Genomic DNA, 22,609 nt, shown 5'->3' on the forward strand with positions numbered 1-22,609 from the left:
TCGGAAAGCCCTCTATTTTAAATAACTTCTTTCCGCAAACTGCTAGACTTCGGAGTTCCCTCCCAGTTTCCTGCTTCCTTTACTGTATTCACATACAGAAGTTTAAATGGAATGTGAACAGACATCTCGATGCTCAACTCCCTACATAATGTCCCTGTAGATATAATTCCAAATAGTATGTGCCTTGTTTTGGGTTAAGAAGAGTAAAAAAACAAAAACATAAATAGTGGATTGTCCACGGTTTCTATTAAGTCATTAATGGAACACGATGCAGCACAACGTTTTGTCTTAACCGCATACATACCTGATAAGTTGGTGTTAGAGATCTGTAAAGATTCTCTGTTGTTTTGTAAAGTAGTTCTGTCACAAATTCTGGAGGGTCATTTACGAGAAGGGCTTTATGGAGGCCTCGCAGAATTACTGGACACTGTGACTGTTTCCCTTCATGGAGAAAAGGGTTCATGCAGTCATATTCCATGAAATCTTGTAGAGTTTTGATAGGGATACATTTTATGAGATGCTCCAGATTATCAAATATTATGTTTTGGCATTCCATCTGAAAAGAAAAAAGAAAAAATGACGTCGGTAACTAGGATTTCATTTTTTATATCTTTATTACAATAATAATTTATATTAACAATAGTAAATTGAAGATAATCCTAACCTCAAATTATGACCTAGATTTTAAAACAAGTTTCCCAGGTATTTAAAAAAATTCATCTATATACAGAGGTTGGACAAAATAATAGAAACACCTTGTGAATTTTGTATTCATTTTAAAACGCCTATAAAAATTGAAGAAAGATATCAAAATGTCAGTTTCATTTTTTTATTTTTTTTATTTATGGTTATTATTGCCCTGAATTAATTGGTTAAAGTTATTTTTTTAATTTTAAGATAGTGAATATCAGTCAGAAAAAAAATTAAAATGACAAATCTATAAGATTTCTCAAAGAGGACAGATTGTTGGTGCCTGTATGGCAGGTGCTACTGTAATGTAGGAGGCTGAGATGGTGGCCATATTGAGAGGAACTATCTCAAAGATGATGACAGACTATGAAAAAGGATAAAAAAAACATATTCTAAACAAAATTCTGGAAGAAAATCAGAGTTGTTTGAAAAAGATCATAGAGGCTTTTATTGTGAAGAAAGGGCACAAAATTACGGCACTCAAAATTAAGAGCTTAACAATCATTTGAATAATCCTGTTTCAAAAAAAAACTTTTCGCCAAGAGCTTCACAAGGCTGAATTTCATGGGAGGGTTGCCATCAAAAAACCACTAACCACAAAATATTCCATTATTTTATCCAACTCTTATATATAAATGTCAGTGCGTGTGTGTGTTCTCTATAGAAAAGTTAGAGGTACTAGATTAAAAACTATGTGTGTTTATATGTAAAATTTTTCGGGATGGGGTGGGGGAGACAATACAAGTGGTTTTGAATTTCTAAGTGTACCCACCCCTAAGGGAGCTATGAATGCAGAAACTATCATAAAACTTTGAATATATTCTTTTTTGATGAAATTGAAATTATTGGAAATTTATCACCGCTAAGTCGGGTTTTAGTGCTGTGTGAGTTGTCTCCCTTTGACAGTTCCAGATTCTGCTTACTTTTCAGTGATTTAAATTATTTTTCAGTGATGAAGGGCTTAGGTAACTTGAAGTTGCCTACCCTTGTCTGTTTTGTGCTGATGTGTGCTTTTGGCGTTGGGTGGCTTTGAGTTGTCTACTTTTTGACTGTATATAAAAATGCGTGTGTGACGTGTTTTTCTCTCTTTGTGTGTGTAACCATGTTTTTCTCTTTGTGTATGTAACAGTGAATAAACAGATGTGTTCTTTTGTGTCTGTGTGTAAAGACTAAGAAAATGTTACGTTGTTAATTGATTTGTTTTCTTTTGTCAGCTGTTGGTATAACTTCCCATATGAAGTCATGAAAGGAAGAAAGGTACATTTTCTTTATTTACTTCACAATTGACTAACAAATGTTATTAATCAAGACAACAGATTATTATTACATTATTACAGGTTATTAATTAACCCAACAGAAATGTTTTATGTATAAAATTATCCAGGGAAAACAATGGAAGTGGTCTCAAATCTCTATGTACTGAATATCTATGTGCTCCCCCCACTAAGGGAGCTGTTGAAAAAAGGTGCAAAACTAAATAAAGCAAGTTTTCAGTCAGTCAAAATATATTATTCAGCTGGCTAGCATGATTACTGACTCACTCCCAATTTAGTCTATATGTCATAAGCACATACACACACACACATCAAATACTACATAAACACACACACACATATCAAATACTACCTCTGCTTGTGCAGCTGCCATTGCTCAAAGGCAGCATGCGTTTCGCAGATTCAACCGACATGTCCAGTGCAAACAGACAGAAGTATATAGAAGCTAGAAATAATTGTAAGAGAGTGATAGCGACAGCTAAGACAGATTACTCTGAAACCACCAGAAAATGCATCGAAGCACAGAAATTAGGAACCCGTGATTTTTGGAAAATCTACAACAGTGTAGTAAATAATGGGCAGTTGACAATTCCCTCCACTATCAAACAATCATGAGGTTGCTTGCACGGCAACCGACAAGGCAAATCTGCTTGCCAGTCGATTTACCTCAAACTCCACACTGGACCCGGCACACCACTCCCTCCCCGACTTTCCTTTGCGGACAGATGCCACACTAGATTTGAAAATCACCCCTTCTCAGGTGCATGGTATCATAAAAACCTAGACACCTCAAAAGCATGTGGACCAGATCTCATCCCGGCTGTGCTAATAAAAAAATGTTCTGCTGAGATTGCTCCAGTTCTCTCTAAACTTTACAATAAATGCCTTAACGAATCTTGCTTTCCCGACTGCTAGAAAACCGGTTCTGTGGTACCAGTTTTCAAGAATTCTGGTGAAAGAACTGACCCACTAATTATCGCCCCATTAGTCTCCTCCCACTTTTCGCCAAAATATTTGAGTCCTTAGTTAATCAAGCCCTAGTCCAACACCTAACAGCTGCTGAACTCCTGACCAACAAAAAATGTGGATTCAGGCAAGCTCGTTCAACGGCAGATATCTTAACTGTAGTCTTTGAATGTATATACTGTTCACTGGACAAAACCGGGGAAGGTAAAGCGGTAGCCCTTGATATATCTAAGGTTTTTGACATGGTATGGCATGTTAGTCTTCTAAGGAAAATTAAATCATATGGTATCACTGGAAGAATACACAATATAATTAAATCACTGGAAGAATACACAATATAATTAAATTCTTAAGTAAGATAAAAATCCGAGTTGCCCTCTACGGTCGTACATCTAAACAATATGATATAAATGCGGGTACCCCAAGGGTCTATCCTTGGACCTTTATTGTTCCTGATATTCATAAATGACCTCCCTGATAAAATTGTTTTGGAGATGGTTATATTTGCCGATGACGCCACTCTCTATAACAGGTATGAGGGGAAAACAAATAAACACATATCTAAGGAAATGGCAGAATAACTAGAGGATGTAGTGGAATGGGGATAAAAATGGATGGTTACATTCAATGCTGCCAAGACTAAACTTGTTTCCTTCAATAACTACAAGAAACCTTTTCTACCACCAATAGCAATGGCTAAGAATACACTGCCTGAAAGTACTTCCTTTAAACTCCTTGGCCTAACGTATACAGGGAACATGAACTGGAATATATACATTGAGAGCATTGCCAAGACTGCTGCAAAGAAGGTGGGCTCTCTCTACTGTGCTAGAAAACTACTTACGCCTGAAAGTATCCTGTACCTCTATAAGGCCACCATTCACCCATGTATGGAGAATTGCTGTCACATTTGGGCTGGTGCATCTGCTGCTTGTCTCTCACTCCTGGACAGGGTTCAAGAGAGAGTCGCCAACCTGATCGGTCCTGAACTGTCATCTAGGCTTCATCCCCTATCCCATCGACGAAATGTTGCATCCCTCTGTCTGTTCTACAAATACTTTTATGGTGGCTGCTCTAACGAACTGTGAGCACTTGTACCTCCTCAACGTGACTACCCCCGACGGACCCGACAAGCAGCTAAGTCCCACCCCTTTACAGTAGAGATCCCTAGGTGTAAGAAAGCCTTTTACTCTAATAGTTTCTTCCCCAGAACTGCAAGTCTTTAGAACTCCCTTCTGGGATACTGCTTTCCCAAGTATACTGATATGCAGAAGTTCAAGTGTAATGTGAACAAACATCTTTCTACTCATCTCCCTTCATAAAGTCTCCGCTAATGGTCCCCGATAGTAGCCCCCTACTTCAAAGTGTCACTTGCCTTGTTTGGGGTGAATATTGAATAAAAAAAAAAGAAAAAAAAAGGAAAAAAAAGAAAAACTACGTAAACACACACACATTTAGTCATCATCTGGCACAGATACACAGATATGACAGGAGTAAATAGACATTCCACAAGAAATAATTCATCTTTGTTGCCATGACTGATCGTCTTCTTTCTGCTTTCTTTGTTGATGACCAGCACTTGGAGCCATTCAAAGCAGCAGTAAAGGTTTAAGACATCAATATTTTATATGAACTGACATTTATTTTGGGTTTCAAATATCAACATATCTATCATTATATGACCATTTAATATGACACTTAATATGACATTTAATATGACATTTAATATGACATTTAATATGACATTTAAGCATGACATTTAAGTATGACATTTAATATGACATTTAAGTATGACATTTAAATATGACATTTAAGTATGACATTTAATATGACATAGGCAAAAGAATCATTAGAATTATCACAGAAAAGCTTGAGTCAATCTAAAAGTAGTCTGGTACTTAATCAGTATAGGATTCGTATGAAAATCGCATTCCAAGAAAAAATTCTTCGATATATTTACTTATTAGGCACGGGTAATCGCTATTTTGAAGTATTTTAATTAATTTTTTTTAGGGCTTTGATTGCTCAACTTACACACATCTTGACACACCCGGGCAATGCTAGGCACCCAGGCTAGTTATTTAATAAAAGATGAAAAGAGTATACTTTTTTGTTCTAATTTTGTATTAAAAAATATGCTAGACATACATCAAGGGAATTAAAAAGTGACGAATTGAGCCAAGATGATAAGAAGACGGCAGCTGTTGAGGACGATGTACACTGGGAAATGGCCACCTTCAGACTGATGTATTTTACTTCCGAATCTGAAAAGAAAGGAATTTTAAATTTATTCAATAAGTTAAATAATGTGATTTGTATTATTTGGAGTATTGCAAGGATCCATGTCGTAACAGATAAAGTACTAAGTTAAATTCAGTTCTAAATCACACTCTTCTAGAGGTTGATGGTTCAATCCTCAGTGCGGACAATACTAAGAATACATTTATGAATTACTTAAGACTTCTACCTGGTCATGGTTGATAGAATAAGAGCGTGCTAACCCTATTGTTGTATTAATCATGTAGCGAATCTTAGGCAATGAAGGCCATGATCGACTTCCCACAACTTGGATGCTCACTCTGGCGACGGGCACAGCTATTAAAGCTCTTAAGACCTCCTTCCGCCCTGGCTGGTGATCTACTCCTAAGAAATCTTTTGCTCGGTGATGCAATATCAACACCACCCCTTTATGTAGTTTAACTTATGTAGTTTAACTCGCCAGCTGAAGCAGTGAACCTGGGTGTGGCGCTTGGAGAGATTCAGAAGTTGGATGAAAACCAGTAAAGCCTGTCCTAACCAGGCAAGAGCAGCTATCGAACAAATAAGATACTACCTCTATCCAGAACCCCCTACACAGGGAGGTGGTCAAATGTGCGGAGGACAGGAAAAGATGAAGAGGACTGGTTGACAGGTCATCTGTAGTGCCCCACCGGCAACCACCATGGAGCAGGTGAAGGTGAACCCTGTGGATTAAATAAGGGATTCCGTTAAAAATCCCGTACATATTCCAGAGTTCAACAAGATACACCTGCAGAAGGTCAGAGGTTACATTGGTTGAATTGCTGTGATGATAAAACTCCAGATGAGAACAATAGTTTGAAGAATGCGAATGATACAAATTATGGTCATTTCAAAAATTCAGAAACATATCACGTAATGGTCATATTGCTGTCTTGAATTTCCTTTATTACACATGCTTTCGACTAACTGGAAGCTTTTTTATGGAAATCTTTCTAGACAAGGCATGAAGCCACTTAATGTGAGAAGCTTAAAAATACCACTTCAAGGTCAAAAAATAGTCAATGGTAAATGTTATATGGAAAAGATTCTAACCCAGAAAACAGCAATTTTTCCCCCTTGTCAGAAACATCGCTCATGGAATGTGAGGACTGAAGGACAAAATAAGGGAATTACAAACATTGATCAAATATGAAAAGCATTAAAAAAAATCATTTCTTCCTTTGAAAATCATCATCATTACATTCATTGGCATGTGTTGAACAGCTTTCAGAAAGTGACTTCAAAACTAACCTATCTCTGACCAAGTCTTTATTTATCTCTCTTTCTCTAAAATCAATCCTTATTACTTTCTACCAAGTTTTCCTTGACCGTCTCATGCCAACCGACCCTGTTTCCTCAACTGTTCTCAACTCTCATCCAGTATTTCTACATGACTTATTTAATTTGCCAACGTGCTGAGAGTCAATGACAGAGGATGGATATAAGCAATATAAACCATAATTCTAGCATCAACTGAGATTAGGCATCAAAGTGATCAGATATGGGATTTGAGTCATGGCAGAGAAAGATATGAGCAGAAAAGGAGACTTTGTTGGTTTGGTCACATTGAAAGAATGAATGAAAGTTCTTGAGTTAGTAAACATAGAACAGTTGAGGCAGCAAGGTCAGTTAGGAGAGGAAAGCCAAATGAAGAAATCAATTTCTAAAAGCCATCCAACACATGTATGTAAACCAGACGAAAATGATTAAGAAAATGTGAGTTTCTTTTTGATGTTAGATTGAAAAAAGGAAAAGGGTTGGGGTAACTTACTAAAAGGTTGTCTCAGAAGTGGAGCGAGAACAGCAGCCCAATTGAGTGGGGGCAGGGGTCGGGTGATGCCTTTGTAAATGGCTGTTAATGACAGTTTCAATTCAGAGCTGGAAATCTTATCAGGACCTGAAAACAAAAAAACAAAAAGAAGATTCAATTTTGATTAAAAAAAATAAAATGATAAACAGAAACATTCGTTAAAAAAAAAAAAAGGAATCGATGAATCTGGAACAAATTTTAATCTCATGTATTTGTGCTAGCTCGTATGCACCGTATCATTTGAAGTGTGCGTCTTGCTCTCTGGATGAAATATTAATGTTAACAAAATGCCAAATGTTGCCTAATAATAATATGCATATTTAAAATTAATCTCCAAAAGTTATCAAAACAGGTGAAGAATAGTGTAATTTGGAGAAACTTATTGTCACCCAGATTCCAGGGAATATCATTGATCATTATCAGTGAGTAATCTCTGATGATAGTATGCCTGAAAACTTTTAGAGAGTACAAATAATAATAATAATCTTGAAGAACTTGGAGAAAAGACTGAGGAGAGAAAGCATTAACTAAACCTCCACTATTTGAGTGTGAAGAGGGCTGAGACCTTTCAGAGACTTATGGTTGCCCAAATTCCAGTGAAGAACAATGGTCATTGCATGCAAGAAGTCAATGGCAACTGGCTGTTGTGATAACAAAAAATCATTTGCAAAGGTTATTGAAAGGGCTGGAAAGTACTAAAGCTTGTCAGTGAGTAATCTCTGATGATGGTCTGTGGGAGATCTCCTAGTGAGTACAAATAATAACATTTACTAGCAAAACACTTGCTTTCTTCATTGAAATTAAATTTTTGGAAGGGGGTTCAAGTATCATAAAAGTAAGAATTTTAGATGAGAGTTGAATTTTATAGAAAAACTATTCATTTTCAGCTTTATCGCTATATTAATAAAATTGAAATAATATTTTCTAGTTAGCATTTTTTAAAAATTCCCCCGACAACAGGGTCTGCTAGTTTTAAATAAAGTGAGGTGTAGTGATACTTTTCAAGAAAAAATATTTCAGTTAAGAAAATGTTAAATTTATAGAATAGCATTCTTTCGTTTTTTTTTTAAATACATTTTTCTATAAATTTTGATTATCTAAAATTTGTTAACTAAATGAATTTAGAAAAAAATCATTTATCGTCTGCTTCTTTTTTATACAAATGTATAAAGAGAGCTGTATCAGTACTATTTCTAAGATCAAGAAAATATCTTCATTTTTTCAGACAATATGGTGTTAGGTAAGTATACAATATAGTATTAATTGAATTACTATATAACATTATTTAAGTGGTATTACATGACATACATTATATCATAAAGTAAAGTTAGTTTTTTTATTATTATTTCTTTGTCATCGATAGCTTTCTTCCTACAAAATCAATAATTCTGGTTTTTCAGTTTTACTTGTAGATCATGGCAGTATGTTTAAAAGAATAAAATGTAATTCGATTTACTCCGTTGAGAAAATGCTTTGTCTGGGTGAGAATTAGTTTCATATGTTTGTAATCTTTAAAAAAACGTACATAACTCAGTATTTGTTTATACAGAGTTACTCTCCTTTGATTGGAACAAAAAATAAAATATTGGGGGGGGGGGGAAGTTTAAACATAAAAAAAACGAACCAAATTGCCAGTAAGTACATGATCAGGTAACACTAGCAAGGAACAGCTAGTATATATAAATATTTTTTGGTGTAACTTGTAGAGAAACGTTTTCAGGATGAAAGGAATTCATCTTTTATTTCTTACCTAATTTCCCAGCATCAATAAGGAAATCGATCAAAGCTCGAATAATCAAGTTATTATCCAAATAACGATAGTTGTTTGGAACTGAAAAATGGAAGCAAAAATGTTTTAATGAAAGAATTTTAAAATAAAATTACAAATTAACAGAAAAAAACATTTCTTTTTTTCTGAGACTTTGTGCATGAAGTGATTGTATATTTTCACTTTGTGTTTCATGCATTGCATGTTTCATGTTTCGTACATTTTGTGTTTCATGCATTGCATGTTTCATGTTTCGTACATTTTGTGTTTCATGCATTGCATGTTTCATGTTTCGTACATTTTGTGTTTCATGCATTGCATGTTTCATGTTTCGTACATTTTGTGTTTCATGCATTGCATGTTTCATGTTTCGTACATTTTGTGTTTCATGCATTGCATGTTTCATGTTTCGTACATTTTGTGTTTCATGCATTGCATGTTTCATGTTTCGTACATTTTGTGTTTCATGCATTGCATGTTTCATGTTTCGTACATTTTGTGTTTCATGCATTGCATGTTTCATGTTTCGTACATTTTGTGTTTCATGCATTGCATGTTTCATGTTTCGTACATTTTGTGTTTCATGCATTGCATGTTTCATGTTTCGTACATTTTGTGTTTCATGCATTGCATGTTTCATGTTTCGTACATTTTGTGTTTCATGCATTGCATGTTTCATGTTTCGTACATTTTGTGTTTCATGCATTGCATGTTTCATGTTTTGTACATTTTGTGTTTTATGCATTGCATGTTTCATGTTTCGTACATTTTGAGTTTCATGCATTGCATGTTTCATGTGTTGTATGTTTAGTATTGTTGCATGTTTGCATTGCATGCAAATAACTGGATTGTTACACTTGATAGAGAACCAAGAGAAAAAAAACAAAAAAAAAATTGTAAAAATGTCAGAATTCGATTTGTCCACTTAAAAAAAATGATAGTTCTACATATATTCTCTTCTGTTATAACCTACTCAGTCTTCCTAAATTTAAAAGCTGCCCAGATATGGAACCCCTGGGTAGTAGATTATTTTATGTTCAAAGACAAGGCTGGCCATTATTTTGAAATGGATATCTGGATGATCTGCGACAGAGGACTAGAATATTCATATATATTTCGGAAGATGGGTGGTTAGTTGAGGTTTGTGTGCCTCCCACAGACAGATGTGTTGTTAGGTTCTTAGCTGATAGAGTTGTGTTTTTTTTGCCTAAGAATTCTCATTTTGTTTAAAAAATTAGTATCGTTGAAAACTTTTGCAAAAATAAAACTTTGTTGCTTGTTTTGTACTGAAATCTTTTTTTTTTTTGTATTTGATGATTCTTTTGTTGCACCACCAACTGAGACCTGATCAATATAAGAATCAGCGGCCAAAATAGTTTTGAGCAACCAGTTACATAGCAAGCGGCAAACAATGTAGACCTGTGGACCGGAGAAAGGTTTAACATTGGCGTTGGTGGTATGTAACCATGTCTTCAGCTGGCCTCCCAAGCATCTTCGCCAATCTTAAAATTATGCAGAACACCAGGCATGCAACACAAGTAGACCATCAGCTGACCTTCCATTTACTAGGACTGTGGCCTCATGAAAGCCCACCGGGGATGAGTGTAGGGTCCCTTTCCATGCACGACATGACACTACAAACATCCCAATATTATTCAACCGTTGATGGAGCAGCCGCTCTAAGCGCTACCAAATAGTTAGGACTTCTGTACTACCAGCCGGGAACAGCAGCCAGGAACTGTCAATCTGGTACCCTCAACCCATCAGACGATAGTCAACCCAATCTACTTGTAATGGCATTATGATGTTCAAGCACTCCCAACTGCCCAGTTTAGAGGTGGATGGGATGTCGGAAGAGGGGGAAATCGGCGTTCATTGCCCTAGTCAGGAAACAAGATCGACCACCGAGTATTTCTGTCGAATCCCTGTGCTTCGACCTCTACGCCTGGCTAATAGGCAAAGAAGGATTATGGAAGCCGGGCGATAGACAGTGCCCATCTACTCCTTAAGCAGTTTAGGTTTGAACCCGGTAATTTGTTCGAGTCACCAGCTCTAGGAAGGATGTCATCCAAGAATGGAGAGGCCTCCCTCCCCTTAGGTTTAGCTTCAGAGTTTTCCTTCTCCTAAACGGATGACCTGGGAAGATCTACGAGTCCATCAGCACCGAGAGGGTTCACCCTGCGCCTGGGTCCTAATCCAGGTATTTCTGCGACTCCTTAAAGTGTGTATATTTGAGGTTGGCGACTGCTTGAGATATTCCCATATAACTCCTTCATGAATGCCTAATGCACTTGATATCTCAGGTGGTTCAGCGATGTACGGCATGCTACCTCTGGTATCCATAATGTATTGTGACAGCCCATGCACTAGCGAGGAGCAACAGATATGGTTCAAATACTGCATGTAACCTGGTTGATGTTAATTCTTTTGAATAGATGACATGTATAGCATAAAACTAAATGAAAATTTCACGAGCAAAGTTTCCTTCCTAGAGCTGCCCATGTGGAACACAATACCATGGGGCTGCTTCCCAGCTGACTATAACATGGGCAATTTTAATTTTTACCCAATTTCCACCATTATAATTTATTACAGTATTCACTAATTAACCTTATCCTTGAGTGTAAAAATTTAAAAAAGTTGTTAGATGTGGCCTGATATTGCCCATCCTGTGATATGTGGGACATTCGTTCTACCCTAAATACCAAAACTGAATGAAGAAGAGAAGATAGCTGAACGAATATTTTATATCCACCCTCTCCGTTTTACTGCATACATGAATGTGATGAATCTGATAGAATTTGAACTTTGACCTGTTTATTGCAGAGTTTGTTTTCAGAATCATTACATGACTAATATCAATCCCCCCCACCCGTTCCACACACACAAAAAATACTAAAAATAAAACTAATAATAAAAATAAGAAAATAAGATAAAAAAGTAACTCATTTTTTTTCCTGTTTAATCAATGGAAATGCTTTTTTTCTTGTTTGGTTTGTCTATATTATGGCACATCAACACTAATGTGGCATTTTTCAATTATCAATAAAAATGAAAAAAAAAAAGGAATGTGAGTTACCACTAGTTTTAGCTTCTGACACAGTTGATGTTGACAGGTGAACATGACCCAACATCCAGGCAGACGCGCTCTGGATGCCAATGTCTTCTTGGCTTTTCAAAACTGTTTTTGCCAATTGAAGAACGGCAACTGGATTGACAACATTTCCAGACAACGAAGGAATTGAGTGAATCTGGAAGAAAAAAGAAAAGCAAGAAATACTCTTGTTGGACATTTCCCAAATGGGAAAACGTTTTTGCTTCCTTTAGCAGCATTTGCTATCCACTCATTTTGCTAAAAGGTTTTTACACCGTTTTTTTTAATGTTGTATTCCTTTAATAAAATTGATAAAAAAAGTGATTGACATAGCAAGATTTTGGTGTGATTGCTGTTCATCTACTTACAGTGATAAGGCTTCTTTCTGATCCAACCAGCGCCATTAGACCTGCCAAAGCAGAAATACGGTGAAGAGTCGGAGATTCCTAAAAAACAAAACAAAACAATTATATAAACATTCATTTACAAGATTTAAAGAAATTTATAATCCATAAAAATGAAAAAAAAAAATACTCCAAACAGATGATGAAGTGGTGCCATTTTATTTACTTGTTGCTGTTGTTTTTGTTTGTGACAAAAGATTTCTGAAGAAGCCTTGAAAGTACAGGAATCGAATCAGTGGAAAATGGCAACATCCAAGATCAAGAAAACCATCTGGAACATAACTAAGACCATGAAAACATTTCTAAAATTTTGCAAAATATGAATAAGGTTTTCCAGCAACAAAAAATTACTCTTTCTCTTTTCATTCAGACGGTCTTTCTCTGTAAATATTCAAACATCTTATTGAAGAGAGAGAGAGAGAGAGAGAGAGAGAGAGAGAGAGAGAGAGAGAGAGAGAGAGAGAGTGCAAGAGGGTGTAATAATTATTTTATTTTTTAGTGTTCTATTAATTATGAAGATGAAGACTGAGCCTAAAATTGTGGAATTGAGTGGATTTGGAAGAAAAACAAGAAATACTCTTGTTGGACATTTCCCAAATGGGAAAACGTTTTTGTTTCCTTTAGCAACATTTGCTATCCACTCATTTTGCTAAAAGGTTTTTACACCATTTTATTTTGTTAATGTTGTATTCCTTTAATAAAACTGATAAAAAAAGTGAATGACAAGATAAAATGCATATTTGAACAAAAGTTTTGCCAAATCAATAAAATAAACAAACAGAAAAATTTACGCAAAAAACTAAATCATCAGATGTATTCATACATGACTAGAAATGAAAGATCATTTATTTTATTCAAATGATTTTGTTTTGCGCAGTTTGAGTAAAAGAAATTAAGATAAAGTCAATTGGTGAGCAGGAGAAAAGAGAAAAATGTTAATCAGCTAAAGTTATTGGATACTGTATTCTTCTTTGAACTTGTCTGCATTTATCTCTAAGAAAACATTGTAATCATTTGAAATAAAGTGAAATTTTTTTGCTTGAAAGAAAGCAAAGTTATGTACGTTACTGGCAAGAAATAGTTGTGTGAAAATAGAGAGAAAAAGCGGACCTTAAAAAGTAGAGAAAACGAAATGCAATTTTTGGTAAAAGTCAGCTTTTTCTGTTGTAAAAAAAGTGAATTTTTGCTAACTAGCATAGAATTTGAAGAATATAAAAAAAATATACTAGACAAATTTTATTTTTAAATAAAATTGTTATTTAGCTTTCAAAATATATACAAGTTTCTTATCATAAAGTTTTACATAATTCTTGTACATTGGCTTGAGTATTTTTCATAGCAAAGATTTATGATATATTTAAGATTTTGTCCTTTTTACATGTTTTTTTTTTAAATTCATTTTCACCCCAAACAAGGCACATTGCCACTTTGATGTAGGGGATGACTATCAAGGACAGTAGTTGCAGGGATACTAAGATGTCTGTTCACATTACACTTGAACTTCTGCATGTCAGTACAGTTGGGAAAACATGAACCTGGAAGGGAGTTCCACAGTCTAGCAGTTTTGGGGAAGAAACTATTAGAGTAGAAAACCTTACATCTAGGGATGTCTACTGTGTAGGAATGGGACTTGGTTGCTTGTTGAGTTTGTGGGGCGTATTTATGTCGAGGGGATACAAAGGCTTGTAGTTTATCAGAGCATCCACCATTAAAATAATTGTAAAACAGGCAGAGGGATGCAACATTTCGTCGATGGGACAGTGGTTGAAGCTTGGATAAGAGTTCAGAACCTGTCACGTTGGCGACTCTCTTTTGAACTCTGTCCAGGAGTGAGAGACTAGTAGCAGGTGCACCAGCCCAAATGTGACAACAATACTTCATATGAATGGTGGCCAAATAGAGATACAGGATACTTTCAGGCGTAAGTAATTTTCTAGCATGGTAGAGAGAGCCCATCTTTCTTGCAGCAGCCGTGGCAATGCTCTCAATGTATCTGTTCCAACTCATGTTCCCTGTGAACGTTAAGCCAAGAAGTTTGAAGGAAGTACTTTAAAGTAATGCATCTTTAGCCATAGCTATTGGTGGTTGAGAAGGTTTCTGGTAATTATTGAAAGAAACAAGCTTAGTCTAGGTAGCTTTGAATGTGACCATCCATTTTTGTCCCCATTCCACCACAGATTGGAGGTCTTCTGCCATTTCCTTAGATATGTGTTCATTGTTTTCCCCTTGTGCCTGTTATAGAGTGTGGTGTCATCGGCAAATATACCCATCTCAGTTTTATCAGGGACGTCATTTATGAATATTAGGAATAATAAAGGTCCAAGGATAGACCCGTGAGGTACAGCTGCGTTTATATCATATTGTTTAGATGTATGACTGTCGAGGACAACCTGGATTCTTCTCTTCTTTAAGAAGAATTTAATTATGTTAAGTATTCGTTCAGAAATACCATATGATCTGATTTTCCTGAGAAGACCATCATGCCATACCTTGTCAAAAATCTTAGATATATCTAAGGCTACTGCTCTACCCTCCCCTGCTTTGTCCAGTGTATGGTATATATGTTCAGAGATTACAGTTAGGATATTTGCAGTAGAACAGGTACTTGCCTTAATCCATATTGTGGGTTGGACAGAAGTTTAGCAACTGTAAGGTGATGGACTAGAGCTTGGTTAATTATGGACTCAAATATTTTGGTGAAAAGACGGAGGAGGTAAATGAGGCGATAATTTAGTGGGTCAGTTCTTTCGCCAGAATGTTTGTAAACTGGTACCACAGAAGCAGTTTTCCAGCAATCAGGAAAGCAAGATTCGTTAAAGCATTTGTTATAAAGTTTTGAGAGGACTGGAGCAACCTCAGCGGAGCATTTTTTTAATAGCACAGCCGGGATAAGACCGGGTCCACATGCTTTTGAGGTGTCTAGGTTTTTTATGATATCCTGCACCTGAGAAGGGGTAATTTTCAGATCGTCTAGTGTGGCATCTGTCCACAAAGGAAAGTCAGGAAGGGCATGGTTTGTTGGATCCAATGTGGAGTTTAAGGTAAACCGATTGGCAAGCATGTTAGCCTTTTCAGATGGCGTGCAAACAACATCATGATTGTTGGATAGTGGGTGAATTGTTGATTGCTCATTATTTACTACACTGTTAATTATTTTCATTGATTTCAATTCTAAGTGATATAATCGCTTAGAATATAAAGAATACAAAATCAAACAGGGCGTCATGTTATATGCCTTGGTGACACATATCTAACCAACGACAAGAGTAATTGAAATAGAAATAATAATAATAATAATAGTGTTGTTGGTAGAATTCAGTTTTTTTTCCTGCTAAAAACTGTGTAATCGACAGAAAACGTGAATATAACAAAGAAAATTGAAATGTTTGTCGGTTGTTCGAGGTTTTTAAATTTTTTATGGTCATGTAAAATATAAACTGATCAATAACAAGAATAAATAAAATAAAACCGAGATGACCCTACCGCATCTATGTATGTGTTTGACCATTCAGTGCATACGTCTTGTGTAAGTTGGTTGATGCTACTATGGCCGACCATATTGAGACAATAGCACAAAGTTCCCAATGCAAGGTTCACACCACTCATCTGAAAAGACAAAAAATATAACTTTTTGGTTGAAGAACCAATTTTTTTTTTGAAATCTGAGAACTGGGTGGAAGCATCATTCTGAACATGAGTTGAAAGTCAACAAAAATAACATTAAATTTATTAACCAAGTATTCACTTACAAATCTTTCAAACACACAAGATTTGAATTTGCGTAATGACATTCTAAAAAATCTGATGTTTCTATTTGTGCAATATAAGCATATCTTGATATTTAGATTATAGAGGAGACGGCAAAGACTCTTATTCTATTGGTATGGACAAAAATTGAAATGTGGGGGTGCGGTGATAAAGTAAGCAATATGTGGAAAAATATGGTTTATGTGTTCGACATAATGTTTTAATGATGATCTTTGTGCTAAAATTAATTTGAAAAAAAAAATTTTTTTTGACAGACTGTGTGTTTGAATTTGGCAATAATTTCTGTGATATAAGTTATGAATAAGTTTGATTATCAAACTACCAATTCTCAAGTAAATTTAGCAATGTGTCTGTTGCTACTGAGTAACTGTCTCCTGACATTCTACTCAACATTCTTCAACTCCTTTTCATATTTATGACATTTTTCTCCAGAGAAATATATGTATATATTTCTTGTTGATTTTTTTTTAACAATAAATATGGTTAAATATCGTCTTTGTTTCAAAGCTTGTTTTACTTAGAAAATCGCCCATATTTTATTTGGACATATATAATATTTTTATTTTTTTATTATTTTTAAAACAGTAAAAATAAAAAATAAATATGTGTGTGCTATGTTGTCATATATGAAATATACTGTGAACAAACAGACAGACAGAAACACAACTTTATTATAATAAATGTATATATATATATATATATATATATATATATATTAAGAGATGTATATACACTAATAAATAAAATTGTTAAAGATAAAAAAAAAAATAATCTTTATACAAAAAACTTATCAAGCTACCAAAAGCTCTACATAGATAAGTGGGGCAATTAATATAAAAAAAATGAAGGATGAGAATTCAAAGTTAAAAACTTTATTACATCAAATTAATAAGGAAAAAAGAAAGTAAACCTCTTTAGGTCATGGCATTTAGAAGCCAAATGCTTCTCATCATACAGGTAGAGAATTGCATCAGCAGTGAGATATCTACTGGAGCGGTAGAATGATCCCATCATTTTTTCCAGCAACCTTAGCAATTTGACTTGATGTACGTGTTCCATTTCAGATCAGGAGTAAAAGTCACTTAGAAGCTTGTCAAAATATGGAGTCTCCTCAAGACGAGAGCCATTCATTTCAATTGATGCCAGACGGGGATCAGAGCATTGATGATGGAAAAATAGAAACTTGATTTTAGATGCATTAAAATTAACCAACCACCCCTTTCCCCATTGTACCACGTGCTTAGGATCAGAAAGAACTTGGTTATTTAGGCCTTTGAAGTGTTACCATAAATGGTAGTGTTGTCAGCATAAATACCTATAAATGATCTTAGGATGTGATTTGGGAGATCATTGATGTAGATCAGGAAGACAGCTTGGCTCAGGATGGACCCGTAAGAGACTCCAGCATTAATACTGTGAGCTTCTGATTTCTGCTCATCAACCACTTCTCTTATGAACCTATCAGAAAGAAATGTATATATCTATAAAAGTGAAAGTGTCTGTGTGTGTGTACATTTCCCTACCCAATACCTCTGTCAATTTTAAGTCTACAGACTCGAAATTTGATATACAGGGTACCGAGAATTGGGAAAATCAATGTGATCTGTTTTCGGCCAGAAATTTGGTGATTAAGGAGTCAAAGTTCAACGATTTGACCTTTGAGAACTCTACCAAACTCCTCCGACAATTAAGGGGTCAAAATTAAAAAAAATTGACCAGTTTTTTTTTTTTTTGCTCAACATACATCTCCTAATACCCGGGCAATGCTGGGCATCCATGCTAATGATTTAATAATTGAGAAGACATTTCCAGCTATACTATAGCTGAAGATCTTGTAGGGTAGACCTTTATGCCATACCTTATCAAAGGCCTTTGATATGTTAAGAGCAATTGCCCTAGAAAGGAAGCCTTCGTCGACAGATTCACTAATCCTGTGAGACATAACTGTTAGCACATCTGCTGTAGATCTAGCAGAACGGAAACCATATTGCATGTCTCTAAGAAGGTGATTTTGCCAAGGTGGTTGACTACTTTTCTACTTAACACAGATTCCAGCAACTTACTCATGATGTACAGGAGATTTATTGGCCTGTATCGAGAGGGAGATGACCGATCACCTGAATTCTTAAATCGGGGTACTGATGAGATTTTCCAGAGTGTTGAGAAGCAATTCTCCTTAAGACAATGCTTAAACAGTTTTGTAAGTATGGGAGCTAGTTTTGGTTGAAGCTTTTTCAGCACTATAATAGGTATGTATATGCAAAAGACTGCCTGCCTTCCAGGAAGTAATTAATTGAGCTATATCCTTCTTTATGGAAAAACAATTTTCATTTTCCATTTTGATAATTTGTGAAAACCAAAAAATGATTGGCATGGTGTTATTTATTATGTTGAGGAAATTTACAAAAATGTTATTAATTAGAAAAAAAACAAACAACAAAAAGGCTATTCATCTGGTTTTCGATATTCAAAGTCAAGGGATTTGATGGCAGGGATTGAAGATTACATCAATCGAATTGTTGTGCGAATAACATTCAAGATGAGAACGAAAGTCTGAAAAATGGAAGTGATACGAATGCTATTTTATGTTAGATAGCTATTAGAAATTGATCTTCAAACTAACCCATCTCTGGTCAGGTCTTTATTTATCCCCCTTTCAAGCCCATGCATATAATTTCCTCGCATGTTTTTTCTTGAAGGAGACTGTGTTGGTTTTGCCACATTGGAAAAATAGATAAGTTAGATGTAGAACAGTTGGAAGGCTAGGAAAACATTGAAAGAAGTAATAAGGATGAATTTGAGAGAAAGAGGGACAAATAAAGACCTGGTCAGAGATGTTAGTTTGGAAATCAATTTCTAAAAGCAGACATTAAATAGCATGTAAAATGGTAAAGTGAATATCAAAACTCTAGAAGTTTCAGCACAGACAGCTTTTATAGCTAAGTGCATTCTCTGGAAAGACAGAACTTAATAAAATGATTATTGTGATGTTAGTTTTTGTTGAGCACTGTTCATTCATTTAGAAACGAATCAGATGATTATTGTTGGCATTTGTTTCCTGGACATCTTTCTAGTTGGAATTCTTTTCTAGAAATACATCAGGTACTTACGGGAGGGACCAAGTGAAGGCTGCCAACATCATTAAGTGAAAACTTTTCTGTACAACGAATTGGATTTGAACTTGACATACCCAGGTTGTCAGTTCATGTCATTAACCACTTAGCCACCGTCATCTCCCTGTTGATGTTGATTTCTTTGTAGTGCTTACCTGAGGGTTCATATAGCTGAGTTCTTTTAGATGCGCCATAATATTGTCGACTGTTTCAACTTTGATGATGTTTCCTGCAAAAGTGGAGCCGCTTATACAAGCCACAGAAAAACAGAGCACCTACCAAAAAGAAAAACAGAAAAATCAATATTTAATAAGATTTTGCTTTAATATGTTTGATGGTATCAAAGAAACATGTCTGGTTAGTAAACAGAAATTAAGTAAAACATATCTCATATCTCCTCTAGTTTATGAGCAAGGTTAATATTTTTATTTTTCTTAAAAGATTTTTTACATAAAATATGCAAAAAATATTTTACAGAAAAAATGCAAAAAATATTTTGCATAAAAAAATGCAAAAAATATTTTGCATAAAAAAATCCAAAAAATATTTTGCATAAAAAAATCCAAAAAATATTTTACATAAAAGACGCAAAAAATATTTTACAGAAAAATGGTTTAAAATTCCTTTTACACACAAAAACAACTCTTTACTAGCATCTGTTTTGTTTCTCAAAATAAAAAAATCCCACAATGCATTAGTGTTAAATGTTTTCGATTCGTAATGGGGGGGGGGGTATGACACCAATGATTTCGATGATCGTTTTTTATGGAGTCCACTTTTTAGTTTTATATCGACATTGGAAACTTTTGTGATTGGGTCGTCCACAATTATAGCAGATAATTTTATTCTTTTTCTTGGGAAAATTACTTTTGGGGAAAACATTGCAGCGAGATGTGTAATTTGGTGGTGTCTGTTTTCGAGAAGCATTTTTAAACTTCATGATATTGCTGAAGTTATTATTGTCCACGAGCATCCGATTTGTCTCTTTGTAACTGCACAATGCCACTTTAAATTCACTAAAATTTATGGGTTTGTCTTTTTGTGTTATAACAGTTGTAAATGGTTTAAAATTGGTTGGAAGTCCCTTGAGGGTCATTGATATCAGCAAGCTATCACTTATTATTTCACCTGAGAGTTTTAAGGCATTGGCAGTTGTTTCTGCCCTTATAACGTAGTCAGTAATAGTTTCATCCTCGTTACATTTTAGAGACGTTAATTCTGTATACAGTGATATAATTTTCAGTTTCCCTTTTGATAAATAATGCTCTCTTAATATGTTCAATGTTTTCCGTCCATCATCCAAGGCATCTCTTATAATCAGAGACAGACTTCTATCGTCTAAGCATTGAATCAGTTCTGCAAAAACAGTCACATTCTTTTCGAGAAATTCGGGGTCATTAGGATTCTCTGTTGGAGATTGTATCATTTTGTGTAGTTTCCGAATCCTTAGATACCCCAGAAATTTTACCTGTTACAATTCGAACCATCAGAGAAAAGACGATGGTTGGTGCATAACCTGTTAAGTGTTGAGATATTATGTTGAAAAAATATAGCGGTGAAGAATCAGTGCAGTTTCGATCGATTAAGTAATTCCTAGTAAAAGATGGTCATCAAATAGATGAAACTTCCAATCATTTCTCTGTATAATCGATCGTCTATTAATTTTGTTTCGGTCTCTATATTTATATCTATATCCATCTCAACGGGAGTTGTATGTGGTTTGCAGCCTTGCATTCCGAACTTCAGCAGAATTTTTTCAATGTACCGTGATTGGTTCATTGTTATAGTTTCATTTTCACAGGTAAATTTTATACTGAGGAACCATGACAATTGTCCAAGATCGGCCATTTTAAATTTTTTATTTAATCTATTTTTAATATCTTTTAAAGTTTGAGGCGTAATATATCGTCAACCCAGAAAATCAAAATCAACAATTTATTACCTATATTTTTGGTATACATGCACACATCGATGGGACATTGCTTGAATTCTTGTTCTATTAAATAATTATGGAGTGTTAAAAACCAATAGTGTGCACTTTGTCTTAGGCCATATAACGATTTATTCAGTTTACACACGTAATTTTTATTTTTCATTTTAAATCCCTCTGGAGAGTAAATATAGATTTCACAGTCAATCAGAGCATTTAAATAAGCATTTTTACATCCGTTTGATGTATTTTTAAATTGTATTGAGCGACAAATTGTAATAAAATTCTAATTGTTGTTAAATTTGTCATTGGTGAAAATGTTGCAAAATATTCCACTCCAGAAATTTGCGAAAAACCTTTTGCAACTAATCTTGCTTTAAAAGTTTCACTGCCAGAAGCTGTGATTTTTTTTGAAAAAAAAACCCAGCATGAAGAAATTATATTCTTATCTTTTGGTTTCGCCACTATTTCATACATGTTATTTTCAGATAAAGCTTTCAATTCAGTTCCATAGCTTTTTTCCATTCTTGGTGATTTTCTAAATTAATCGTCTCAACTTTCTGGTGCGCTTTTCAATGAGTAACAGTAATCCACTGCGTAGTCTTGTATCTTTTCAATTTTTAAGAAGTCTGACCTTTTTTGCTCCCTTATCAGGTATCGACGTATCTGGTAAATATTTTCGTCAGTAGTTTTACTGTAATTGTCGTCGTTATTAATATTTTCATTATGATCGAGTAAGATACTAGGTAATATTTCCTCATGTTTTTCATCCACTGGATCACCATTTTTTAAATTTAATATATCATAGAATTTTACACATCTAACTCTTTTTATGGCATTTTGGTCTGGAAAGTAGATTAAATATGCTCGACTGTTTTTATCATAACCTACGAAAATACCTTTTTTGCTTTTAATATTTAGTTTACTGGTATTTTCTATAAATGCAAAACAATCTGAACCAAATATATGCATTTGGTTCATTTTTGATTTTATACTGCAAAACGCTTCATACAGTGTTTTGCCTAATCTTCTATTGAACGATCTATTTCTGATATATGCTGCTGCCATTAAAGCGTACGTCCATAAACTATAATTCAATAAGTAGGCATCTTGCCATCTCAAAAAAGGTCCGTCATGCTTTTTCAGCGGTGCGATTTTGAAATGAGGAATACGACGCAGATTTCTAGTGTTTAATACGATGGTTAATTAATAGAAGTTCAAAGTCTTTACTAATAAATTCAGTCCCATTGTTTGAGCGAATACATTTTACCAAGCCATACGCAACAATATCAGCTAAATATTTCTTAGTGGCAAGGATAGTGTTGGATTTGTTTTTTAGAAAATAAACTATAATTAAACTGGAAAAATCATCAACAAAGTTCAAAACGTACCTTAGATTATTTCTCGCATCGGGCTGATCTGACCTGCCAAGTCACAGTGCACAAGTGAGAGAATTTTTGTGTTTTTTTTTTGTCTGGTGTTTTGCTTATATACTTTGACATTTTCCCCCGT

General features: G+C 34.8%; 1 protein-coding gene across 1 annotated transcript in view; it reads right to left on the reverse strand.

Annotated features, from left to right (window-relative positions):
- Nucleotides 1–22,609, reverse strand: part of LOC145284961 (focadhesin-like) — a 219,436-nt gene that overhangs the window by 34,156 nt on the left and 162,671 nt on the right. The window contains exons 27-34 of the mRNA XM_080134064.1: nucleotides 19,323–19,442; nucleotides 15,770–15,892; nucleotides 12,251–12,328; nucleotides 11,868–12,039; nucleotides 8,771–8,851; nucleotides 6,982–7,107; nucleotides 5,079–5,194; nucleotides 305–556 (exon numbers count right to left, since the gene is read on the reverse strand). Of these exons, the coding sequence (XP_079990190.1) occupies nucleotides 305–556; nucleotides 5,079–5,194; nucleotides 6,982–7,107; nucleotides 8,771–8,851; nucleotides 11,868–12,039; nucleotides 12,251–12,328; nucleotides 15,770–15,892; nucleotides 19,323–19,442 (1,068 nt within the window). The remainder of the gene's footprint in view (nucleotides 1–304; nucleotides 557–5,078; nucleotides 5,195–6,981; nucleotides 7,108–8,770; nucleotides 8,852–11,867; nucleotides 12,040–12,250; nucleotides 12,329–15,769; nucleotides 15,893–19,322; nucleotides 19,443–22,609) is intronic.

Source organism: Euprymna scolopes, chromosome 9, assembly GCF_053919585.1.
Source record: "Euprymna scolopes isolate OS-2025 chromosome 9, ASM5391958v1, whole genome shotgun sequence".
Lineage (NCBI taxonomy): Eukaryota > Metazoa > Mollusca > Cephalopoda > Sepiida > Sepiolidae > Euprymna > Euprymna scolopes.